Source organism: Globicephala melas, chromosome 2 (genome assembly GCF_963455315.2).
Source record: "Globicephala melas chromosome 2, mGloMel1.2, whole genome shotgun sequence".
Classification (NCBI taxonomy): domain Eukaryota; kingdom Metazoa; phylum Chordata; class Mammalia; order Artiodactyla; family Delphinidae; genus Globicephala; species Globicephala melas.
This window is the reverse complement of record NC_083315.2, coordinates 132,076,349-132,103,046: the sequence shown is the minus strand read 5'-3', so window position 1 is coordinate 132,103,046 and position 26,698 is coordinate 132,076,349. Positions and strand designations below refer to the sequence as shown.

The 26,698-nt window shown below is 39.4% G+C and overlaps 1 protein-coding gene across 6 annotated transcripts in view; it reads right to left on the bottom strand.

Moving 5' to 3' along the window:
- FBXO34 (F-box protein 34) overlaps positions 1–26,377 on the bottom strand; it is an 84,945-nt gene extending 58,568 nt beyond the window's left edge. For 2 of the 6 annotated variants that reach the window (XM_070044970.1, XM_030855053.2), the window contains exons 1-2: positions 26,229–26,368; positions 6,373–6,477 (exon numbers count right to left, since the gene is read on the bottom strand). Coding sequence is in view for 1 of the 6 variants with exons in the window: in XM_030855045.2 (XP_030710905.1) it covers positions 26,229–26,377 (149 nt within the window). In the remaining 5 variants the exon portion in view is untranslated. Of the gene's footprint in view, positions 1–3,122; positions 3,214–6,372; positions 6,478–25,519; positions 25,878–26,228 lie in introns of those variants that run through there. The other 4 variants (XM_030855050.2, XM_030855060.2, XM_060294830.1 and 1 more) reach the window with 4 other exon arrangements.
- Positions 26,378–26,698: the final 321 nt, after the last annotated feature.

Here is a 26,698-nt window from a genome sequence, read left to right as displayed (position 1 = left end):
CAACAAAAGATCCCGCATGCCGCAACGAAGATCCCACGTGTCGCAACTAAGACCCAATGCAGCCAAATAAAACAAACAACAAGGTAAAAATTAAAAATAAATTTTAAAAGAATCAAATTCTAAAATGTACAAATTAGTAATCTTTATATCTTCAGAATTACTAGGATATCTAGTATGCTTACTGGTGATATAACAGCTTAATAAAAACATATCATTCACTCTACACACAATAATTGCTTCTGGGGAAGACACCTAAAGGTACACTGTGAGAAAATGACTAACTTCAATATATACCCTTTTGTACCATTTTAAACCTTTATCATTTGCATGTATTACATATTCTATAAGGAAGTATGCCTCCAGATTCAATCACCAATTTACAGGAGATACAGAGGACATAAGAACATGTTAATTAAGCTAAGCCCCAGGGATAGAGTCATTAAAATCCAGACTCTGAGAAACTCTAAAGGACATAAAACCTTATTTCTTTAATAAATAGATTTCAAGGGAGAGAGAAAATGAGAGAGGCAGCAAGGGGACCCTCTAGATTAAAAGTCATTACCAACCAACTGCAAATTAGGGACTTTATATGGGTACTGATTCAAACTATGATATCTGAGACAACCAGACATTTGAACACTGGATATCTGATGATATTAAGGAATTTAAGGGGGGTGAGATAGATAGATAGATAGATATTTTTTTTAAAGAGTCCTTATCTTTTAAAGATGCACTAGACTCCAAATGAAATGATACCTGGGATTTGCTTAAAAATAATCCAGGAGGAAGAGGGGGAATAAATGAAACAAAATTAGGCATGATTTGATTACTGTCAAAGCTGGGTGATAAGTACATGGGGCTTTACTAATGCATTTCATCTACTTTTATGTGATTAAAATTTTCCATAACAAATTAGAAAGTCAAATACTTGCAAGATGCAAATATTTTTATGTAAATGAAAACCAAGTCATTTAAAAATGATACCACATATAAGTTGAACACATCTGGGTTTTAGATGACATAAAGGAATCTTATGATACTAAGATGGAGAGTAAAATTCAGAAGCTAGGTGTCTCATTTGCAAATATTTTCTCCCATTCTGAGGGTTGTCTTTGGTCTTCTTTATGGTTTCCTTTGCTGCGCAAAAGCTTTTAAGTTTCATTAGGTCCCATTTGTTTACTTTTGTTTTTATTTCCATTTCTCTAGGAGGTGGGTCAAAAAGGACCTTGCTGTGATTTATGTCAGCTCAATCTGTTAATTTTGTTAGGTAGGATAATGGTATTGTGGTTATGGGGGAAAATCATTTTTTAAAGACACATATTGATGTATTTAGGTCTAAAATGACATGATATCTAGAATTTGCTTTAAAAAATTTAATTGGGACAAGAATAAACAACTATGGCAAAATATTGAAACTAACTGGTACATATATAGGGGCTCAGTGACCCTATCTTTGTGTGTGTTTCCGTTTTAAAACGTAAATAATATGATTATAATAACAGTAACAATAATAGATTCTAAGAACGTCCTCCACTATGTGAGAGAAGGAAAAAAACAAGATAAATAACCCAAACTAAAACATCTTAGTTCAGATAAGGGTCAAGTTTGGGGGGAGGAGGGCAAGAACCACTACACAAGAGTTTTACTGGGACTTCCCTGGTAGCGCAGTGGTTAAGAATCCACCTGCAGGCTTCCTTGGTGGCACAGTGGTTAAGAATCTACCTGTCAATGCAATGGACACGGGTTCGGGAACCCGTGGGCCGGGAAGATCCCACATGCCATGGAGCAACTAAGCCCATGCGCCACAACTACTGAGCCTGAGCTCTAGAGCCCACGTGAGCCCACAACTGAGCCCACGTGCCACAACTACTGAAGCCTGCGCGCCTAGAGCCGGTGTTCCGAAACAAGAGAAGCCATCGCGATGAGAAGCCTGTGTACCACAACAAAGAGGAGCCCCCGCTCGCCGCAGCTAGAGAAAGCCCGCACACAGCAACGAAGACCCAACACAGCCAAAAAAAAAAAAAAAAAAAGTTTTATTCCTTCAACTCACCTGAATTTTACAAATAGCAGACAGTATGGTAAGGAAAATCTCACAGTGTTCCACCATAATTGGGGCAACACTCGAAGCAAAGAAAAAAAAATTTTTTTTTCAAGAATTATTTCCTCCTGCCAGTCTTGCCCTAGATATCCATTTATAAAGAAACTTTCAGTGTTTCTCAAGTTCAAGAAGTAGGATTGTCAGTGAGTGTTTTGTATGGAAACAAAGCTTCCTAACACCCTGAGCACATATGATTCTGATTGTACACAGAGATTCTGGGTGTGAAAATGGTATTTTTTCATTGCTAGTTTTCTGGCTGTGCTCCAAAACTACTTTTATCAAGTTATCTTGAGTGAGATCCTTTCTTGGAGAGAAGATGAGGACCTTTGAAAGACTTTTATGAAAACATTTGCCCATATACATCTCAGCACTTCAAGTAATGATACCACTTTGAGGTTCTAAAGAGAAAAACACAATCTAAAATTACCTAATCCCGCCAAAATTTCTGCTGTGGGCAATCACCACCATAATTGTTATTACAATTATGTAATAACATAAAGAAAAAGAAATTAACACTTTCTGAGATTTTACTAAATGCCACTATTTAATATGCATTTTTAACTAAGTCCTCTTAACAACCTAATAGGTAGGTACTATTATTGTCCAAAAATTACAAATGAGAAAAGTGGGGCACTGAAAGGTTAAGTAACTTGTTAAGTAGCTTCCTATAACTAAGTAGCAGAACCAGACTTGAACCCAAACAGTCTGGCTCCAATATCTGGGCTACTCTCTGCTATACTACTCTGTACCCTAACTTTTCACCCTGAAGCGCAGGAAAGATGACCACTTGAACATTTCTAGACCCTAGATCATTGACCCTCTTCACATTCCTGGTTACCTTTGAGATTTTACATTATTAAAAAAACAAAATAAACAAAGGAAATTAACAAAACCAAAAAATTCTGGCAGGTCCTTCTTTAATGAAATTAAATAGTCTGGAGAGAATTACTGGCAGCTATTACATTAGAACCACTGACCAAGGCTAATAGGGTCCCCTAACTGCCCATCCTAACGCAAAGCTCACCAGCTGACGAACCCTGTCTAGATACAGAGATCCCAATCAGTTTCATATTGCTTCATTCTTCCATTTGATTGGTTAAATCAGAATCAAACATCTGTAACATGAAAGAGACAAGGAAACAAAAAGTTAAAGAAATGTGACAAAGCAATAAACAATTCATAAAACAGAACAGAACTTGTGAAAAGCTCTCTAACTGAGATCCTCAGAAAGGCAAGATGTTGCATTCATAAAGCAAGACAGGAAGCTGTGAAAAGGGAAAAGAGTACAAGAAAAGACTCTTGAAAAAAAAAATTTAAAAAGGCAGTATAGGGCTTCCCTGGCGGCGCAGTGGTTGAGAATCTGCCTGCTAATGCAGGGGACACAGGTTCGAGCCCTGGTCTGGGAGGATCCCACGTGCCGCGAAGCAACTAGGCCCGTGAGCCACAACTACTGAGCCTGCACGTCTGGAGCCTGTGCTCCACAACGAGAGAGGCCGCGATAGTGAGAGGCCCGTGTACCACAATGAAGAGTGGCCCCCACTTGCCACAACTAGAGAAAGCCCTCGCACAGAAACGAAGACCCAACACAGCAAAAATAAATTAATTAATAAACTCCTACCCCCAATATCTTCTTTAAAAAAAAAAAAAGGCAGTATAAGGTTTTATATGGTGGAGACAAAACCTAGAAAGTAGAAATAGGAAACAGAGACAAGAAATTAACCAAACGACACACAGCATCAGTCCAGGAGGTCAGTATTTAACTAACAAAAATTCCAGGATGAAAAGGAAAAAAAACTTGAAGAGAGTAAATTTTCAGAGAAATATAAATTTTCCACAACTAAAAGATTTAATAAACTAATAGATTTATAGAGTCTTCCAATTAATAGGGGGCACTCAGTGCTCAAATGAATAGAGACCCACACCAAGTTATATCACTGGGAAATTTCAGACAACAAAGACAAAAAAAAAAGCTCATCTGCAAAGGAACAAGAATCAAATTGGCCTTCTCCCATGGCAATAGAAATAAAACCAAAAATAAACAAATGGCACCTAATCAAACTTACAAGTTTTTATACAGCAAAGGAAACCATAAATAAAACAAAAAGACAACCTACGGACTGGAGAAAATACTTGTAAATGATGCAACTGACAAGGGCTTAGTTTCCAAAAATACAAAACAGCTCACACAACTCAATAACAACCAAACAACCCAATCGAAAAATGGGCAGAAGGGCTTCCCTGGTGGTGTAGTGGTTAAGAATCCACCTGCCAAAGCAGGGGACACAGGTTCAAGCCCTGGTCCGGGAAGATCCCACATGCCGCAGAGCAACTAAGCCCGTGTGCCACAACTACTGAGCCTGCTCTCTAGAGCCTATGAGCCACAACTACTGAGCCCGTGAGCCATAACTACTGAAGCCTGCACACCTACAGCCTGTTCTCTGCAACAAGAAGCCACCGCAATGAGAAGCCCGTGCACCACAACGAAGAGTAGCCCGCCCCCTCCGCCACAGCTAGAGAAAGCCCATGCACAGCATCAAAGACCCAACACAGCCAAAAATAAATAAAATAAAATAAAATTAATTAATTTTAAAAAAAAGAAAAATGGACAGAAGACCTAAAGAGACATTTCTCCAAAACGACTTACAGATGGCCAACAAGCACATGAAAAGATGCTCATGATCGCTAATTATTAGAGAAATGCAAATCAAAACTACAATGAGGTTCCACCTCACACCAGTTAGAAAGACCATCACTAAAATGTCTACAAATAACAAACGCTGGAGAGGGTGTGGAGAAAAGGGAACACCCCTTGCACTGTTGGTGAGAATGTAGATTGGTGCAGCCACTATGGAAAACAGTATGGAGGTTCCTCAAAAAACTAAAAATAGAGTTGCCATATGATCCAGCAATTCCACTCCTGGGCATATACCCAGAGAAAACTATAATTGGAAAAGATACATGCACCCCAACGTTAACAGCAGCACTATTTAGAATAGCCAAGACATGGAAACAACCTAAATGTCCATCAACAGAGGAATGGATAAAGAAGATGTAGGATGTGTGTGTGTCTAGACACACACACACACACACACACACTGAAATATTACTCAGCCATTAAAAAGAATGAAATATGAAATAATGCCATTTGCAGCAACGTGGATGGACCTAGGGACTTCCCTGGCAGTCCAGTGGTTAAGACTCTGCACTCCCACTTCTGGGGGCGTGGGTTTGATCCCTGGTCGGGGAACTAAGATCCCGCATGCTGCATGGTGTGGGCAAAAAAGAAGGATGGACCTAGAGATTATCATAATAAGTGAAGTAAGTCAGACAGAGAAAGACAAATACCATATGATATCAGTTTGAGGTGGAATCTAAAAAAAAATGATACAAATGAACTTATTTACATAACAGAAACAGACTCACAGACATAGAAAACAAACCTATGGTTACCAAAGGGGAAAGGTGGGGGGGGGGATAAATTAGGAGTTTGGGATGAACATACACACACTACTATATATAAAATAATCAACAAGGACCTACTGTATAGCACAGGGAACTCTACTCAATATTCTGTGATAACCTAGATGGGAAAAGAATCTGAAAAAGAATGGATATATGTATATGTAAAACTGAATCACTTTGCTGTACACCTGAAACTAACACAGCATTGTAAATAAACTATACTCCAATATAAAATAAAAATTAAATTTAAAAAAAGAGAAAGACGAATACCATGTATCACTTATATGTGGAATCTAAAATATGACACAAACAAGCTTATCTACAAAACAGAAACCAACTCGCAGACAGAGAGAACAGACTTGTGGTTGCCAAGGATGGAGGAGAGGTTGGGAATTTGTGATTAGCAGATGCAAACTATTATATATAGAATGGATAGACAACAAGGTCCTACTGTATAGCACAGGGAACTATATTCAATACCCTTGGATAAACCATAATGGAAAATAATATGAAAAAGAATGTACAGATAGTTATAACTGAATCACTTTGCTGTAGAGCAAAAATTAACACAACACTGTAAATCAACTATATTTCAATAAAATAAATTTTTTAAAAAAGAATCAAACTGAAGTAAGACTTATCAATATTGAAGAATACTAGTGAATAATGAAGCAATGCCTTTGAAGTTCTGACAGAAAATTATGTTCAACCTAGAATTCTACTCCCAGCCACACTAACGTTCCATTTTAAGAATAAAATAAAAACATTTTCAGACAAGGAATTACTTAATATTTACCTCCCACACATCTTACCTTAGTATGTACCCCAGCAAAACAAGGCAATAAACCAAGGAAGACGACTCTATGCGAAATGAGCATAATGAAGGCAAGTCACAGGATGTTCACTGAGCAGCAGTTCTAAATAAAACAGATTAGAGCAGAAGATACAGGACATCAAGAGAGGGGTAACTAATGAAAAAGGGAGATACCAGAAATTTCATTCTATCTTATAGAAAATGAAAAACTTAAGGTCAGTTATAAAAGCTAACAATACCCCCCTCCAAAAAAATACAACAGAGAACTCTGATGTGGAGAAGTCGTGGCACCCTGTTTTATCTTTGTAGAACTACCTTCTCCCCACCCCAATACATGTGCTTCAAATGGGGCGGACTCCACACCCATCTCCATCTGGGCATGTGACCAGGCTCTGACTATTCTAATCTATTCTCTCCACCTTGCCATAGCAACTGGTTCAGAAATATGCACAGAGCCGAGAATCAGTACTGGTGGGGGAGAGAGGTGAAGTAGGATGTTACTGAAAATAAAGGCAAAGGAGGAAAGCACACAGATACAGTGAGAGACCAATTCTTCAAAGTAACATCTGAGCACATGGATCCAATCCTACTCTATCCCTCTGGACTCTCAGTTCTGGAAACCAATTTCCTTTCTCACTTAAGTTCTAACTGAACTGGTTTCCTAACACTTATAAGGATCCCTAACCACAACACTCCTCTTTCAAAGCCAGAAGTCAAAAGATACCACCTATTGTTAATGAAATAAAAATAAACATATAGTATTTACTAAGGTGACCAGAGCTAAAAATGATGATATATAACTATCTCAAAAAGAAGGTAGGGAATGGGGTAGTGGTGTTGGGATATAATTCTTCATGGGTCTCTACATCTTGCAAGCAAGGTGTTGTCTGCTCTTTGTTCTGGAATATAATCTCAAGGATGTTCACATATCAAACCACCTTAGAAGACAGAAACTCTTCCTCCAGAGCAAAGAGCCAGCATACTACTCTCTCCCTCTGGAGCAAAGAGCAGGCATGCTTACTGCCCATTATAAAATATTTGTAATCCCTAAACTCAAGAGTTTTCTCCAGTAACAAAACTCATTATGTGAACAGGTGTTATCTGGCCCTCCCCTCAGTGCCCTGTGGGAACTGTGGCTCAGGACACTGGCACAAATGAATGTTGAAACCTTAGCTACTGCTATTGCTGTAAGTAATAAACTCTACTTCATCTCTGACTCTGCCTCCTACCAGAATAGGAGTCTTTACCTTCCACCAGCATCCATGAAACTGTGGCAGGCTAATTTTTTAGCTTCAAGTAGAGTAAACTCTCAGATCCTTTCTAATTCCTTTTTTTGTTTTGGCTGCGTTTGGTCTTTGTTGCTGCGTGCAGGCTTTCTCTAGTTGTGGCGAGTAGGGACTACTCTTCACTGCGGTGCACAGGCTTCGCAACACGGTGGCTTCTCTTTTTGTGAAGCACGGGCCCCAGGTGCAGGCTTCAGTAGTTGCAGCACACGGGCTCAGTAGCTGTGCCCTAGAGCACAGGCTCAGTAGTTGTGGCGCATGAGCTCAGTAGTTGTGGCGTAGGGCTTAGATGTTCTGCAGCATGTGGGATCTTCCTGGACCAGGAATCGAACCCATGGCCCCTGCACTGGCGGGCGGATTCTTTTTTTTAATTATTTTATTTTATTTATTTATTTAATTTTTTTGGTCTGTGCTGGGTCTTCGTTGCTGCACGCGAGCCTTTCCCTGGTTGCGGCAACTGGGGGCTACTCTTCGTTGTGGTGCACCAGGGAAGTTCCCTTTGTAATTCTTGACAGGTGGTAAATGGGAGCTAAATCTTGACTATCACTCCAGAAAGTCAATAGATAATGCTTAAAATTGACACATCAAGAAATGGAAGTAGGGCTTCCATGGTGGCGCAGTGGTTAAGAATCCGCCTGCCAATGCAGGGGACACGGGTTCGAGCCCTGGGCCAGGAAGATCCCACATGCCGCAGAGCAACTAAGCCCGTGTGCCACAACTACTGAAGCCCGCATGTCACAACTACTGAAGTCCACGCACCTAGAGCCCGTGCTCCACAACAAGAGAAGCCACCACAATAAGAAGCCTGCACGCCACAATGAAGAGTAGCCCCTGCTCACCACAACTAGAGAAAGCCCATGAACAGCAGCAAAGACCCAATGCAGCCAAAATTAATCAATTAATTAATTTTTAAAAAGAAATGGAAATAAAAGCACATTAATATGGGGGATTATCACTAAAAGAATCAAACAGAGAAACAATTGAAGTAGTTCCCTCAGGAAAGGAACTGGGGAGGCATAGGACAAGAGGATTACTGTTTTCACCATAAACTCTTCTGAACCATTACATTTCCCCCCCACCATCATGCATTTGAGAAAGAAGCCTTTCCCGGCTCTTTTAAAGGGGAGAAAAAGAAGTGTACAAGAAAAAAATCTTTTCAGTACTTTCATCCCACTAAAATTGAATAGTAGCATCAAGAAAAGTACCTAATTAAGTATGATGCTCTCATCACAGTTCTGGAAACCTAAAAGGGAAACTCTCTCACCAATGATCATCTCAAGCCAGAAAACAGTCTTAATGTATCACAAAAGAAGTATGTCACGTCTTGCTTTGGAGAAGTTTTGTTCAATAAAATGATTCTACTAGCTATGTACACAATAGTGTCCTACAACTTCTATGGAAAGCACATTACTGGCTTCAGCATATAAATATGTATCCTTAAGCATAATTTCCTGCAATTATAGATTCTAGGTTACCCCTAAATCACTAGTTTTAAAAGTGAAATTAAAATTAATTTATGGGAACAAAGAAGAAATATTCTTATGGCAAAGGGAATAAAATATGCCATCTTACAAGAAAAAAAAGATAGTTAATTAAGGTTCAAAAAGTAATTCACATTGAAGAATCAGAATTTTCTAATCAAAATTTGAAATTACAAATTATTTTGTATGGTAGGTAGGGGATGACTATTTCCATTTAGTATAATTTTATACAAATTACAGGGAAGTTTTTTCTTAAAAATCCAGAACATCAAAGCCTACCCACTGTCTACCCCTCTACTCCTCCACTAAATTATACTTCCTATACAGCCACATTGTAACTTTTGCCCTCCTGCTGAATCTAATTTTTAGGGAAAATAAAGGAAGAGCATACAAATTCTGCCCCAGAAATAAGCTAAAGTGTTCCTGAGCTAAACTATAAGTCTAAGTAAAATAGGATCTGGTTAGGAGCTAGCTCTGGTTTTACTTAAAATACACTTTATTTAAATCAGCATTAGTTAACTTTAACCTAACATTACTAATTCAATCACAGTGGTCTCAGTCAATCTACTTAACTCTTGAGAAGCTGGAGCAAATAAAAGATCTCTGTGAAGTTAGAGTTTCACTAAGGTGTTGCTAATTTCTTTTTCACTTCTAGGTGCTCTTCACTAGGAAGGCTTTTTGTGTAGTGAAGTTCCTCAATAGTCGGACTGCGTGGGTTTGAAATCCAGCTCCAACACACTGCCTAGGCAAGCTGCTTAACCTCTAAGACTCAGTTTTCTTTTTTTTTCTTTTGAATTTTATTTTATTTATTTTTTTATATAGCAGGTTAAGACTCAGTTTTCTGCAAGAAAAAAGGGACTAAATACTTTCCTCATACAGTTGTTATCAAGATTTTTTTAAAAAATACACATAAAATGTTTGGCATAAGACCTAGTCAAAAGAAATAAAGAGGGCTTCCCTGGTAGCACAGTGGTTAAGAATCCACCTGCCAATGCAGGGGACACAGGTTCGATCCCTGGTCCAGGAAGATCCCACATGCTGTGGAGCAACTAAGACCGTGTGCCACAAGTACTGAGCCTGCGCTCTAGAGCCTGCAAGCCACAACTACTGAGCCCACGTGCCACAACTTCTGAAGCCAGCGCGCCTAGAGCCCATGCTCTGCAACAAGAGAAGCCACTGCAATGAGAAATCCGCGCACCATAACGAAGAGTAGCCCCGCTCGCTGCAATTAGAGAAAGCCCGCATGCAGCAACGAAGACCCAACACAGCCAAAAATTAATTAATTAATTAATTAATTAAAATTTTTTAAAAAAAGAAAGAAAAGAAGGAAGAAAGAAAGGGAAGAAGACAGCTATTAATATTGTCACTACTTGCTTCATAGAAAGCCACCTCCAGTAGGAAAGAGATGTTCCATCTGTACACAGTGGAACAGAGACTCTTCTTATTAATTAAACCACCACTGAAGGCTATGGAAAGGAACTTCACTAAAAAGATGCTAGAAGCATGAAGCAGATGATGCATTTCAGCAAGCCAAACTCAGTCACTTTTCTAAAAAGAGGACAGAGTCCTTAAACTTTGCACAGGTTTGTTTACCTTGGTATCATTATGGAACACAGTGGTAGACAAAAGCAAAACTTTTTAAACAATGGAAGTACTTCTAAATATAAATTTTTAATGTAAATTATTTTATAGCTAGCTTTCTCACATTACTTTCTTTTTGACCTTCATTCACTCAACAAACATTTGTTGAGCATCTATGAGTCTCTTGGAATACAGTGAACAAACGATCAAAGCCCTCAAGGAACTAGCATTTTCGTGGTGAGAAAGACAATAAATAATCATAATAAGTAAATTTTATAGTATATGCTTCAAGGAGGTAACTATTATGGGGGAAAAACAGACTAGGGTAGGGGAACTTGGAAGTGCAGGAGGAGAGTGGCGGTTGCCATTTTAAACAGGGTGGTCAGCGTTAGGCTTCCTTGAGAAGGTGCTACTTAAGAGATTTGGAAGAGGTAAGGAAGTTAGGCATGAAGATTCATCTAGGTACAGGTAACAGCCTAAGGCAAGCACTTGCCTACACCATCACCACGATCTAACAAATAAGCAAAAATGTTGTCTCTTAATATCACCTTCTCCCAAGAAAAACCTGTGCTAGCAAAACCAAAAAAAAAAAATATTAATTCATTCAACAAATGTTTAGCTAAGGACACAGAAGAGAACATGATATGCACCACTTTCTATTCTCAACTATAAAGACCTCAGCAAGGGGATTGAGGTTGACTACAAAGTTCTAAAGTGTAAGAAATATGGTTTTTTTCTGTTATTTAGCTTATTGGGCCTTCACTTCACTGCTTTTCAAAAAAAAAAAAAAAAAGGCAGATTTACAGAAATCTGTCCTCCAGATAAGGTGGGATGATACTACCTACACTGAAAGTATCTCAAAGTCTCTATTCTTTAAAGCACAGATATTGGCCCCTTAAGTTTCTTCACCTAAAGAGTTGAAAATTTCAAAAGTACTAACAATGATATTATATTAACATCTTCTCCCCCTGCCTCCAACAGGCCAAAACATTGTTACTGGGAGTCTAATAATTTTTCTAACACTTTTCCAAGATCCACTTCAATTGTAGAAAAAATGTGATCTACCAAGTACATGGTGCTATATGCCATGCACCATGGTAGCTAAGTAAGAGAGGTCTCTGCTCTCCAAGACCTCATCATGTGGTATGGAAAAACATATGCATTATATATCTTTTATGCTATTTACTACTTCAAAAGTAAGTATAGCTCATAATACCACTTAGTTGCAAAGAAAAATACTATGCATTTTTTTCCCTCAAATCCCAACCAAAAGGTTGTATTTATAGAGTTGAAAACACATTTTATAAACCCTTACACTATAAAAAATTACAATCTTAGCAGAATATATTTTATATCATTTATCTGATCCCACTTAGCAACTAGAGAGTAAAAGCTTAGAAAGTTAAGAGACCCACAACAAGAAATGTCATATAAAAAGAACCAAATGGGGCTTCCCTGGTGGCGCAGTGGTTGAGAATCTGCCTGCCAATGCAGGGGACACAGGTTCGAGCCCTGGTCTGGGAAGATCCCACGTGCCGCGGAGCAGCTAGGCCCATGAGCCACAATTACTGAGCCTGCGCGTCTGGAGCCTGTGCTCCGCAACAAGAGAGGCCGCGATAGTGAGAGGCCCGTGCACTGCGATGAAGAGTGGCCCCCGCTTGCCACAACTAGAGAAAGCCCTCGCACAGAAACGAAGACCCAACACAACCATAAATAAATAAATTAAAAAAAAGAAAAGAAAAAGAAATAATTCTAAAAAAAAAAAGGAACCAAATGGAATATATTTATTGATTACTTTATTTTTCCCCAATTATGTTAACGGATATTTTAAGATTAGTTGAAAACAAGTTTCTACATATTAAGGCATGTATGCAAGAGAAAACAGAGGACCAAAAGAAAAAAAGAGTAGCACCCTTTAACCTCATGCCCTGATCTACTTTTTAATTAAGTGCACAAATCCTGAAAAACACTCCTAAGTATTTATGGCTAGAAGCGTTTCTCTTCTAACCTCAACCATCAGTCTCCTCTTAGGACTGGCCTAAATAAAATGGTAACATGCTGTTATATGCTTCACCCAACTTAGCATTACATTAGCTGGCTGTGTAGTCCATGTTTTCAAGGTATCGTACATAGAGCAGAAGTACTTTGTCTCTTTCTACTTAAATGGCCTATCAGGCATATTAGAGCTGCCCTGTCATCATGTTTTACCAATGAGATTAGCAAATATGAAAACTGTCAGCAAGGATATGAAAAAATAGGTGTACTCTCAAACTGCAAATACTCTTTGACCCAGCAGTTCCACTTCTGGGAATTTATCCTAAAAGACAACCCATGAAGAAAATTATTCGCTACAACATTGTTTCTAATAGGAAAAGATAGCAAGACTCCATTTCTCAACCTCCCTTGCATTCAGATGTGGCCATGAACTAAGTTCTGGCTAACAAAACCTGATTGGAAGTGTCCTGAAGTAGCAGCTTCTAGAAACCTCCCTGTAAAAAGGCTGGCATGTAAACCTTTGCCCCCTCTTGCATCCTCCTGCTGCTTAGAATGGGCTGCAGTAGTTGGAGATCCAGCTAGGTCAACGAGGACAAGAGCAACATGCAGCAGAGCTATAAGAGCATACAAAGAATCCAGGCAATCACTGCGGGATGGGGGTGGGGCTGACAGGCAGAGGACAAGGGGAATGAGGATAGACTAAAGAGCTATCTTGACTGCAGCGTTTGCTACACAGGTACATCCAACTGTCAAAACTTATCGAACTATCCACGTGTTTCTGTGAATTTTACTGTAATTATTATGCCTCAAAAAGAGAGAAAGAGAAAAGAGTAATGCCATGAGTGCTATACCAGCCCTAGAACACTTACCTGAACTTTTATAAGAGAAATACTTCATTGTTTAACCCACTGTTAGTTTAGCTTTTCTATCACTAATACACTCTTCATATGCCAATATGTAAAGAATGAAAAAATCAAGTGAAAAGGGCAAGATAACGCTACGTAGAATATGCTACCATTTATTTATTTTTTTAATAAATTTACTTTTAATTTATTTATTATTTTTGGCTGCGTTGGGTCTTTGTTGCTGCACACGGGCTTTCTCTAGCTGTAGCGAGCGGGGGCTACTCTTCGTTGCGGTGCGCGGGCTTCTCATTGTGGTGGCTTCTTGTTGCGGAGCACGGGCTCTAGGCAGGTGGGCTTCAGTAGCCGTGGCTTGCGGGCTCTAGAGCACACGCTCAGTAGTTGTGGCGCACGGGCTTAGTTGCTCCGCGGCATGTGGGATCTTCCTGGACTAGGGCTCGAGCCCATGTCCCCTGCATTGGCAGTTGGGTTCTTAACCACTGCACCACCAGGAAAGCCCTATGCTACCATTTATGTTTTTAAAGGTAGGGAAAATAGACTATACACCAGAAGACTATAAACTAGTAACAGTGGTTGCCCTAGTGAGGGAAAAGTATGCCCAAGGCACAGAATAGAAAATATCTCACTTTCTGCACCTTTCACATTTTGAACCATGCAAACACATTACCTATTTAAAAAATAAATGTTCTTGGGCTTCCCTGGTGGCGCAGTGGTTGAGAGTTTGCCTGCCGATGCAGGAGACACGGGTTCGTGCCCCAGTCCGGGAAGATCCCACATGCCGCGGAGCGGCTGGGCCCGTGAGCCATGGCCACTGAGCCTGCGCGTCCGGAGCCTGTGCTCTGCAACGGGAGAGGCCACAACAGTGAGAGGCCCGCGTACCGCAAAAAAAAAAATAAATAAATAAAAATAAAAATAAATGTTCTTTAATCCTATTAAACAAAATTAAATATTTCGTTTAACTTTTTTGAAATTTTGGTATATGCAGATTTTAATGATTTGAAGACTTACTTTGACTTTAGTTTCAAGATGATCCCACACTGAACTTAATTACTGAGACCACTAGATCCAAAAATGACAAAAGAATAAAAAGTGTTGGAAGGGGTAAAAAGGGAAGGAGAGTGCTGAGAACTCTTTTGAGGAAAACGGCAAGAAAACATTTTAACCAAAAAGAGAAGCACTGGGGTCATTCTACTGCTGGAAATATATACTATGTATCTTTTAATTTCTCATTATCTGCTTTTAATGAAAAACAAACAAAAGCAGCTAACTAAATCAAAAAGGCCAACAAGACTTTTCTCTGATTAGCTGAAGGAATCAAACAAAAGGTTCTTTCTTGTTAGAAGTATAGATTCTGAAGAGTTACAAATAGTAATGTGAAAGTCTCCGTATCAGATTAGAAATTGAAATAAAATGAGGATTTCTGAGAAATTTATCAAATTGACCATAGGTGGTTTTCTGTTCTCAACACTATTTTGTAACGTGTATATATAAATCCTGTTAATTTTTACGGTGTAAACAGTATAACAAAAGAGTTACTCGGACTTCCCTGGTGGCGCAGTGGTTAAGAATCCGCCTGCCGATGCAGGGTACATGGGTTCGAGCCCCGGTCCGGGAAGATCCCACATGCCGCGGAGCAACTAGGCCCGTGAGCCACAACTACTGAGCCTGCGCTCTAGAGCCCGCGAGCCACAACTACTGAAGCCCGGGCGCCTACAGCCCGTGCTCCACAAGAGAAGCCACCGCAATGAGAAGCCCACGCACCGTAACGAAGAGCAGCCCCTGCTCGCTGCAACTAGAGAAAGTCTGTGCGCAGCAACAAACACGCAACGCAGCCAAAAATAAGTAATAAATAAATAAATTTATGTAAAAAAAAAGTTACTGAAAATCTACTACTCTTAAATAGACCATTTAATTTTGTCAGTTGCCCAAGGCTTGGCCTATACATTCATGTATTTTTGTGTATGATTAGTATATATATTTTATATACCATTTTCACATACTTATTTCTATGTAATGATAATTAAGTTGAATGAAATAAAAAATATTCACTTTATAAATCCATAAAATTTGGGATTTTTATTTTTAAAAGGTAACTCAGTAAGGGGTTTCCCTGGTGGCGCAGTGGTTGAGAGTCCGCCTGCCAATGCAGGGGACACGGGTTCGTGCCCCGATCCGGGAAGATCCCACGTGCCGCGGAGCGGCTAGGCCCGTGAGTCATGGCCGCTGAATCTGCGTGTCCGGAGCCTGTGCTCCACAACGGGAGAGGCCACAACACTGAGAGGCCCACGTACCACAAAAAAAAAAAAGAAAAAAAAAAAGGTAACTCAGTAAGAAAGCCCTATCTCTTGCTCTAATTCCAGAAGATGACTATTCAGATCCTAAGTCAGAGGCCACCAACCATTTACTGATGATCCCAACTACCAACAACCTCTTAAGTGACAAATACATACAAATAAACCCAGAAAAAGGAGGCATCATTTACATGCTCTTGCTGATAACAGTAAAAATATTAAATTGTTTCTAACAGGGTTGGATGGTCACAAACAAAATCTCTAACCCTTTAGAAATTCCTAGTAGCTACTATGGAAATTTCCTAGGGCCTCTGGCACGCAAGTAGGCATAGACAATATCATTAAGCCCTTCAAAGTAAATCCTTCTGAAGGCAAAGACTATATTTTCCAATACAGTACTGTGTATTATCCTATAAAGATTTCAGCAACAAAGACTAAATGAACATTCAAATGTAGAAGGCTCAAAGTAGGCATAGAATTAACATTTGGTGAACTGAACACTAACAGTTTAGAAACAAAGACAATGCACATGGAAATGAAATTAAGCTTTACTTCTCTGAATAAGATGTCTACACTAAAAGCATACAAATGACAAATTTCTTAAAAACTGAGTAATTATACTGAGGTTCATTAATGAAGGCTTGACTTTTTCCAAAGGGCAAAAAAACAGATCTGCTGTCTGCCAAGAACACTAAATTGAAATCTTCAAAAGTGGTACTGCTATTACCTTAGTAAACCAGTAACACTAATATCCTTTGCAAGTAGAAAGGTGAGAAGTTATGCTCATTGTTTTTGAAAAAATTGGAAAGGGAAAAGGTAAAGATTAATTTCCTCCTAACTTCTCCTGAACTATCAATTTGGAGGAAAGAAAAATGGACCAATCATATTAATTTCATATAATATTCTCAAAGAATACGAAATAAACAGCATAAACACAAGGATAGGGGTTACTCAGATTCAATTCTAACAAATTATTACTTGATTCTATAGGAAACAAAGATCAGTAATTGTCAGACCAGTCCTTAAGGGACTTACTCAAAAAGCCAAAATCTTAAGAATTCTATTGGACTATAAACTGTGGTCAAGAGGTAACATGTATCTAAATCACAACCATTTAACAAGAGAAGACTCAACAGGTGTTTGGTAAAAGAAATGCCTGGAAACACTGGGAACACATGAAAAGAACTTTAATAAAATGAAACCATAATATTTATGTAACCCAACAAATGAGTTGGCAAGCAAATTTTAATCTCCAAAATTACTCATATCTTTTAAAGAGGCATAGTCCCCTTCTTTCCATGTCCCCTAAAAAGGGAAAATCCATGACATTTTAATAAAGGAACAATTCTTTAAAAAGTCTTTACAACTCCTCATTCTCTACTAAAATAGAACAATTAAAATTCAAGCAGAATAGGGAATTCCCTGGCCGTCCAGTGATTAGAACTCCGCATTTCCACTGCAGGAGGCATGGGTTCCATCCCTGGTGGGGGAACTAAGATCCTTCAAGCTGCATGGCACAGCAAAAAAAAAAAAAAAAAAAATTCAAGCAGTATAGACAAGATAGTCAAAGTTGGTTCACAAAATAAAACAAGGTAACAACTACAGTAAGAATCAAGTAACTTTTTGGTAATATACACAAAAATATTAGGTAACTGATAACATTTGTAATACAGAGGCTAAGCCCCTAGATCAAATAAAGGAGAGGAAATAATTCATTTGTTAGATTCAGAAACAAAACAATAGCTAACATGGCTAAAGTTTTCACTTAAATTCCAAGGCCATGAAATTTTTAAACATCAGTAGTTTTAAAATGTGTTATACTGTCATTTTTAAGTGCAAAAATGTTATACTATATAGTCTTAAAATATATGCAACTAGAGTGTAAAATTATGTTTTAATATACAACCTCCTACTAATACAAACAAAAATGTGGATTTTCCAGAAAAGTTAGTATTTATCTGGATTTTAATAATCAATTCTATTAATGATACGGCAGGGGAACCCACAAGGTGTTAAGATAAACAATAAAAAGACAAAAGAATAAATTCTTAAATTTAAGACTGGTACTTGCCAAAGAATACACAGATCTGTAAATAGTGCTAAGAGAAAAAGTGACAAAAGTTAACTAATGCACTGAGCATAATGCCTGGAGTATAAAACATGCTACCCTTTTTTTCAGTAAATGAATAAATAAAAGGCCTTGAAATTCCACAAGTTAAAAATGGTGGTATATAACCATTTTATCAAGCTAACCACATAGCATGTTGAATAAAACATAGGCAAAGAAAATGTCAAATGAAAAATAGGATTCCTAAAGCATAAAGCTATAGACCTTCTACGGACTTCTCAGGATCCATTTTCATAGTCCTTGTAGTATCCCAAATAAGCTTGACTATTGTGATGATGGTATAGTTCTTCAACTAGAATACAGCCTGAACCAGAGAAACCTAACCCCAAGGGCTGAAGTGGTGTGTAGAAAGTACCTAGAACCTCCAGAGAACAATCCTGATGACTGAACTTGAAATCAAATCTCTTGCCCTACTTTGGAAAAGCTTGCCTCTCCTGGTTCCTGGACAATAGACCAAACGTGTCCTTTGAGACTTCCTTACCAAACTCAAATTTCATCTTCAGAAACTCCAGCTTAATCAATAATTCCCTACAGTAGTTCCAAGAGTGATTTCAGAGCTTTAGATAGACTATTTTTATATTATTATTACAATACATTATTTTTAAAATTTTTAATTTTCAAGAAGCAAATGAACACTTTAGTACACAAAGTCCTATAACTGAATCTGCTAGAAGGTGTCTCAGTTAAACAGAAAAATGGAAAAAAAGATTTTTTTTTAAAGGTACAAATTTAAATAGCCCAGGTATGTCCTTAAAGATAAGGGGAAAAAGCTAAGCCTTCAATTATGTGTCTACAATTTGGGGATATAAGATATGAAAGCTTAGAATTTAGTAGAGGAGAGAAGACTAATACACATGAAACAAAGAGTAATAAATAACGGTATAAAGTGCTAAGTGGCTAACTACTCAATTTGGGATGTTTATAAACTCAGATGATGGGGGAAATTATCTTTACTTTCAGTAACCTCCAACTGAAATTTAGCATTTCCTTCTATTGGGAAGTCAGTCAGACCACAATAATATTAACAATATCTGCCACTGTCAGTAGTAGAAATCATAGATATTTCCCTATCACACAATCGTAAGTTGCAGACACCTCCAAACAGTGACAATGTTCATCATTACTTGGAAATTATTAGACCCACGCTAAATCTTATTATTTAACACAGAAGCACATGTTACTATCTCATAATTTAAAAAAATATTTTGATAACTGTATTTTGATGTAACTGGTTTTCTTTGTAATCCTATGTAATTTAAAAATACTACTCAGAAAACGGGTCCAATAGGCTTCAGACTGCCAAAGGTGCCTATGGAGCAAAAACTGCCAAGAGCCTTGCCCTACAGCTTCTATAGAAGCACTCTCCTTCCCCACCTCTGGATTTGATGACAGAAGGACGTAGAGCTTGAGGTGCTGACAAACACACTGTAACCACAAAGGGACAACACCATGGAAGCAGAGCTTATTAAATAAAGGAAATAAGAAGAAGATGAGATTCTGACCACCTAAGTACAAGTGGATCAAGCTTCATCTTTGGTCTTTTTAGTACTACAAGCCAGTAAATTTGATTTGGTTTCCTGTTATACTCACTACACTCAACATCTAAATGGTACAGCTGATTGCAATAGTTTCTATCTCAGGAAACCAGAGCAATATCCATTTCTTGGCATAGCAACAGCAAAATTACAAAAGGATTCACTTTACCACCATTAGGGAATCTGGGGAAAATGAGTTTAGTTTTTCACAAATCAAGTGTGCTGAAGACTCACTCAATACGCACTCCAATCCACTCTCACATGGACTTCCTATTTTACATAGGCTGTAGAGCTAAAAACTACATTTTCCAGATGCCTTTGAAGCTAAGGTTTCACATAAGACCTAAGTGTGGCCAAGCAGCCCACTTAAGATATAGAGAGCAGAAAGTAACATGTAATGATGTTCCTGCCCACGGAAGTTAAAATTTCTGCCACATGTGGTGGCCCGTAATGGCAGTAGCTCCCTTATCAGGCAAGTTCTACAGTGTTCTCTGTGGTGTTTATTCTAGAAGTTCAGTCTAATCTGTTCATTCAGCCTACTCAACATTTACCTATCTCTTTCTTAATAAATCCCATTTGCTACAACTACTTAGAGCAAATGCTCTTGCTACAGATTCTTGAAAAATAAATACAACGTAAACATGGATGTAAAAAAAAGCAGCATCTGTGTGATGAATCTGGAGATTGGGATTGACATATATACACTAATATGTATAAAATGGATAACTAATTAAGAACCTGCTGTATAATAAATAAATAAAATTCAAAAATTCAAAAGAAAAAAAAAACAACAGTATCCTATTGCCAGTTAGAAACCTAACAAGAGTTAACAGCTTATGGATACAGATATAGGCTTGACCTGGAAAGCATTATGACTGAGAAGCCTTAAGAGCTAAGGGCCAGATTACAAGGAGCACAACAAGAGTCAAGAACAGAGCTTTAGACAGACTCAAGATATAGAGAACAAACTAGTGGTTACCAATTGGGGGTGGGGGAGTAAGAGGTATAAACTATTAGGTATAAAATGAGCTACAAGGATATATTGCACAACATGGGGAATATAGCCAATATTTTATAATAACTATAAATGGACTATAACCTTTAAAAATTGTGAATTACTATATTGTACACCTGTTAACATATAATATTGTACAGCAACTATACTTCAATTAAAAAAAAAAAGAAGAGAACAGAGCTTTAGATAGTTTGGATCTGGAAGAGAAAGAATTGCCAGCCAAGCTGATAAATCAGAAGAAATCAGAGATAGGCAAAGAACCGAAAGGAGAGAATTCAAAAAATGAAGATGTCTTCTGTACAACTAAATACCAAAGATGACAAATGGGCTAGGAATTTAACTAAAAGATCCGTTTTTCACATTACTTCCTTTCTCAAAGATTGTCCTGAGTAAAAAATAATGCTCAAACTCCCTCCATAATTGGGTCCCTCGTCTGCTACTGCAGCTTCATACCATAACTTTTTCTTTTTGTTTTTTTAATACCATACTTTTACTCAGTCTTTTTAAAATAAATAAGTAAATAAACCCTCTTCTCCAGATCCCAAAATAAATGCCCAATCCAAGGCCCACACCTAGGAAGCTTTGTCTGGCAGTCCCAGTTGCCTCCTCTGAATTCATGTAACATTTATCAGACACCTAATTAAAATCCAAACTAAATTATAAGCTTAAAGAGAGCAGAGGCTATGTTCATTTCTTTATATTCTGAACACCCAGCATAATGCCACTCAAATGCACTGCTAACAGTTAGGCCCTTTCAACAGTTAGTTTCAGAAGAGTGGAAGTAAGACTGCAGGAGATTAAAAATTTAATTAAATTGACTTGGAAGGTGAACAAAGAAAGCTTCCGTAGAAATGGTAATGTTCTATATCTTGACAGGGTTATGGGTTAAATAGATGTATGAACTTGTCCAAACTAAGGGACAAGTTAAACTATTTGTTTACTTATTTAATAAGTAAACAAATAGTTCATGATAGGCATGCAGAAGTATTTACTGGTAAAGTATACTTACTTTGAAATACAACCAAAATATAAGATGGATTGATAAATACATAGAGGGTAGAATGGATGGATAAATAGATAAGCAAATACAGCAAAATAAGAATTACAGAATCTACATTGTGGATATTTAGATATTCATATTCAATGTATAAACACTTCTTGCAACTCTTCTGTGATTGGCATTTTCATGATAAAATGTTAGGGGAAAAAAGCAGAGTGGAAATAATGTGAGGCTTACATTATTTCAGAAGTTTGTCAATTAAAGGATTGACCTTAGAGAAGAAAAGGAAGGTATATATACATGCCTCTGAGAGAGGGATGTCTGGATTGTTCCTCTCCTCTCTACCTCAAGTCTTAGACTGCCTATACAGACTAGTTCTGGCCTTGAGTGCTTGCTCTTGCCTGAAAGAAAATGCTCTCACTAAGCTCCCTTCATTCTAGCACAATCCAAACCTGTGGAGCCTGACCCCTTTGTCTGTCTTGGGCTATGATAATCTGTTCCCTATTCTTTTTACCTGAGCTTCTAATACCTCCTTAACTGACCTTTAGACGAAACCTCTGGCCAATCTGCATAACATAAATGGTTCATCCTCTTGGTCCAATTCTTGCCCTTCAGACCCATGGCCCCCAAGGCAAGGGAATGTTAAAACAAAGGTCACACAGTCCCTGGCTGAGGACCTGGCAGAGAGGTACTCAAAACATGTTTGTTAGATGAATAAAACCCATGCCTGATAATAATATAATACACACATAAATAGAGCTTAGTTTCACATTTAAATCTACATTGTGCTGAGGGTTGAAAATGTGTGTGCTAAGCTTCTGGAGTTGAACATTTAAAAAGGGGAGATCTGGAGCCTCTTCTGTGAAGAGCAAACCAGAAGACAGAGCTGGAAACAGAAGGTTGACAAACTCTTTCAACTGACATTAAGAAACACCTACATTTAAATTATTAATGCTTTTCCCAGATAATACAGTACATTCATCAGCTTCAAAGTGCCATAAACATGAACTACAGGGGGAAAGATAAATTATGCAACAGTAAGAATTGATAGGAATTCAACTTCCAATGACCTAAATGCACTTGGGAGTTAATTTGCTTTTTGTTACTGTAGCTTCCAAAGGACTGCAGATTATGCACTTGCTGAATTTTGCCTTTGTCACACATGACCTAACAAGGAAGGCATTCATTCTACCATAGTAGCTTCTCTCAAGTATCTGGTTCTAAACAGCTGCAAATTTTGGAAGATAACACTGAATGATGTTTCTAACCATTAGTAGTTCTCTCCCCAACAAATATGAAAACAAGATTAAGGTTTACTAGAGTATCAAAACTGTGCAAATTAAACTGGCTGAGCATAAAGTTATTAGAAAATAAAGTAGAGGACACGGGTTCGTGCCCAGGTCCAGGAAGATCCCACATGCCACGGAGTGGCTGGGCCCGCGAGCCATGGCCACTGAGCCTGCGCGTCCGGAGCCTGTGCTCCGCAATGGGAGAGGCCACAACAGTGAGAGACCCGCGTACCTCAAAAAAAAAAAAAAAGAAAAGAAAGTAGAAAATTTGTACAAGAATTTAAATTCTAGATGTTATGTTAATAGAATTGATCCAATAAACATATCCTAAAGAATTTCTAAAATACAACACTTTCATTGTTCACATTTGCTTTTACCTGTCAGAAAGATGCTATATCACTAATGACTGGCTGATATAGTCCCTTAAATGCTGTAACTGGATAAAGTGACAAAATATTTCAAAATAATACCGATCTCAAATAAATTTCCATTTATAAGAAGTGGAAGCTGCTTCCTAGACCCAAAACTGCTAGGCCTGGGTGAAAAATAACCTGCCAAAAGTAGAAACAAACTGTAAAAATGTTTCAGAGTGTTGTGTTATGGCTGGTGAAACGGTTATACAACTATACAAAGAAGCTGGTTTTTTTACACCTGTCATTGTTCCTAGGTCATATCAGAATACATGAAGACATTTATTCTCCACCTATCAACTCATTTTTTAAAAATAAATTTATTTATTTTATTTATTTATTTTTTGGCTGTGTTGGGTCTTCATTGCTGCACACGGGCTTTCTCTAGTTGCGGCAAGCGGGAGCTACTCTTCGTTGCAGTGCAAGGGCTTCTCACTGTGGTGGCTTCTCTCTTCTCTCATTGTGGAGCACGGGTTCTAGGCGTGCGGGCTTCAGTAGTTGTGGCACACGGGCTCAAAGGTTGTGGTGCACGGGCTTAGTGGCTCCAGGGCATGTGGGATCTTCCCAGACCAGAGATCAAACCCGTGTCCCCCGCATTGGCAGGTGGATTCTCAACCACTGCGCCACTAGGGAAGCCCCTATCAACTCATTTTTCATAAAAAAATCATAACTGCTAAACACCATTGAGGAGGAAAAAACGTACTGCCAAGGAGAAGCTATTTTATTATCAGCACTTATATGTCTTTCAACTCACATGTAGTTTGACTTTCACCATATACCCTACTACATTTAATTTACACAGATCCACGTAGTCTCCCCCAGAAAGGCTCCCTGGAAAAGACACATGCAAGTGTCCTTTCTGTACCTCCTTCAACTTCATTACATAATATCTTGTCATGATCTTTTCATTTTAAAGAGTAGGTTGATTAACACCCTCAAAATCAGCAATTTCATGTTAATTTGGTACTTATCAGTCTTGAAGATCCAAAAACCCAAATTTTGTCTTTAGAGCCTTAACACTGTCACCACACGATTCCTAATTTCTTAAAATAAATATAAATATAAAGTACTGCACAAAATGCTATAGAATTTCCAAATACAGTAAGCATTAAAATGAGATTTACAGGAACACCTTGTTTTGTAAACTTCCAGTCAAATCTAATGGTAATTAACAAGGGTAAATTTTTGCTTTCATTTTCTACAAAAACGTAGTAACAGAGCATGACCTCCACCAGCATGTTGATGCAGAATCTAGACAGACAATACCTTATCAATCACTTTTAAAGAGCAAATAAGAGAAGGAAGTATTAACAACAAAAAAACCCTAACATTACAAGTCAAGGTCAGTGGGGACGGGCTGAGGACTCCTATCCAAGCTTCCTGCTGAAGACACTAAATTGTAATTATGCTTCAATTTTAAGCCATCTACCTCTCAAACTAGATCCTATTTAAATGATTTTATAGAGAGGAAGAAATGAGCAAAAGTACTGAGATGCTGCAATACCTGAAGAGAGTCATTAATGGCAGGTGACTAGCTTCTCTTCTGGCCTGATCTCTTTTGGAAGAAAAGCAATATTCATAGGCAGGGCATTTTTTTTTTAATTCTGTAGTTTCATATTTGAAAGCATTACAGATGTAATATTAGTTACTTGTCCAGGCAAGCAGTCCTGGTATATGTTATTATACTGTTACAGCCCAGTCTCAGTAAGAAAACAAGGAAAATCCTTGTTGTTGAGCTATAAGCATAGGAAACCCTCAACTATCCATGGACAGGGACAACCTGGATAAATTAAATCCCCAGGTAATTATTATTTAAGAAGAATGTTGGATTAATTCAGAACTCCTCCTCCCTTCTTTACAAAACAAAAAGTTGACTTAAAATCTCCTCTCTCTCTTCCAGACCACTAACAAAGAAAGCAAATAGGCAGATAAATGATTTCAAAATTGTCTAGCAAAAAAGAGTAAGGCAAATAATTATCAGCACTCGAATTGGTTCTATTTTTTTCCAGCAATTCCGATCACAAGCCATCAAACTATGAGTTTAGCTTTCTCAAATGCATTTACATTAAACACCCACCCATCCATCCCCCACAAAAAAAAAACCTCCTGATTGAGATTTTCCTAAATCATATGGGTCTTATTGAACTGTATTAACAATATTCGAAATGGAAGTTAAAGAACTTAACAACTATTACATTAAAATTGTAAAATGCTGATATCGAACAACTTTCGATTCAAAATCTCTGCGATGCTAGGCGTTGACAGAAGCTTTACCTTCCTTTTTCTCCCCTCCTGGTCCTCCTGGCCCTTCTGCGTGTCAACCTCCCCGCCGGGGTCTGCATGACGTCACAGCTCATCTCTTGGAAACCCCTGACGTCACAGACACGCTAAACCACAGCACTATGACTTCATCGGGACTGGGGCGGAACCGCAGTCGACTTGCGCCAGCCCGGAGGCTAGAGAAGCTTCCGAGCCTCGGTCCTGCCAGGTCCCCGAAGAAGGTTAAGGACAGGCGCCAGCTCACCTGCGCTGGGACGGGGAAGGACGGAGCGGTAGAGCCCCGGCGGGCGCGACAGGGCGAGGCTACCCCCACCCAGAGCCCGATTTCCTCACCGGCCGCCGGTCCCGGGGGTGGGAGAGCCGACCTGGAGCCTCCCCACGGCCTATCCCGGATCTCCTCCGCTTCAGCCCTGACCCGGGACCCCACTCCCGCCCGCCGGCCTGCCCGACCCTCCGTGCTCCGTGGGGGCGCTCAGCGCCCGGCCAGTGTGCGGGCAGAGGACGCCCCCGTACGAGGTGCGGGCCGCCGGCTCCCTGCCCCAGACCGAGCCCCGGACCCGCGGGCGGCGCCCCCGCCCCCACCCGCCCGGCGCCCCGAGAGCGCAGGCGGCCGGCGGGAGGGGGCGGGGAGCGGCCACGGTGGCCGCCGCCAGACCCCGACCGCGCCGCTCTCACGCCACGCCCCACCCCGGCCCAGACCCACCTGCGCTCCTGCCCCGGCCGGGGCCTGGCCCGGGGCTGCACACCGCGATACAGCGGCGGCGGCAGTTGGCCTGGCTCGCTCCCCACCGCTGAGGCGGACCGAGCGCCCAGCGCGGCGCGGCGGAGCCCAACGCTCGCCCCGAAACCCATTTGTTTGGCTAGAACGGCGTGACGTCACGCGCCGGCCCAATCGACGGTTGGCCAGGGGAGGGGCCGCGGAGCCAGGGAGTCGCAGCGCCCCTGCCGGGATTCTGCGACACTTCGGACGCTGGGGGTGCGAAGAGTGGGGGACTTAAAAAAGGGAGAACCGGGTGAGGCATCTTCGGGCCCCCAAGTGGTGAAGAGTGAAAGCTCGAGTAAGACCTGAAGAGAAAGGAATCAACCCCTCAGGCTAGCCAGAATGGTAGTAACGCCAGTGTTCAACAGCCAATAGACATGACAAATCTACTAATAATACTCATGGGTGGATGT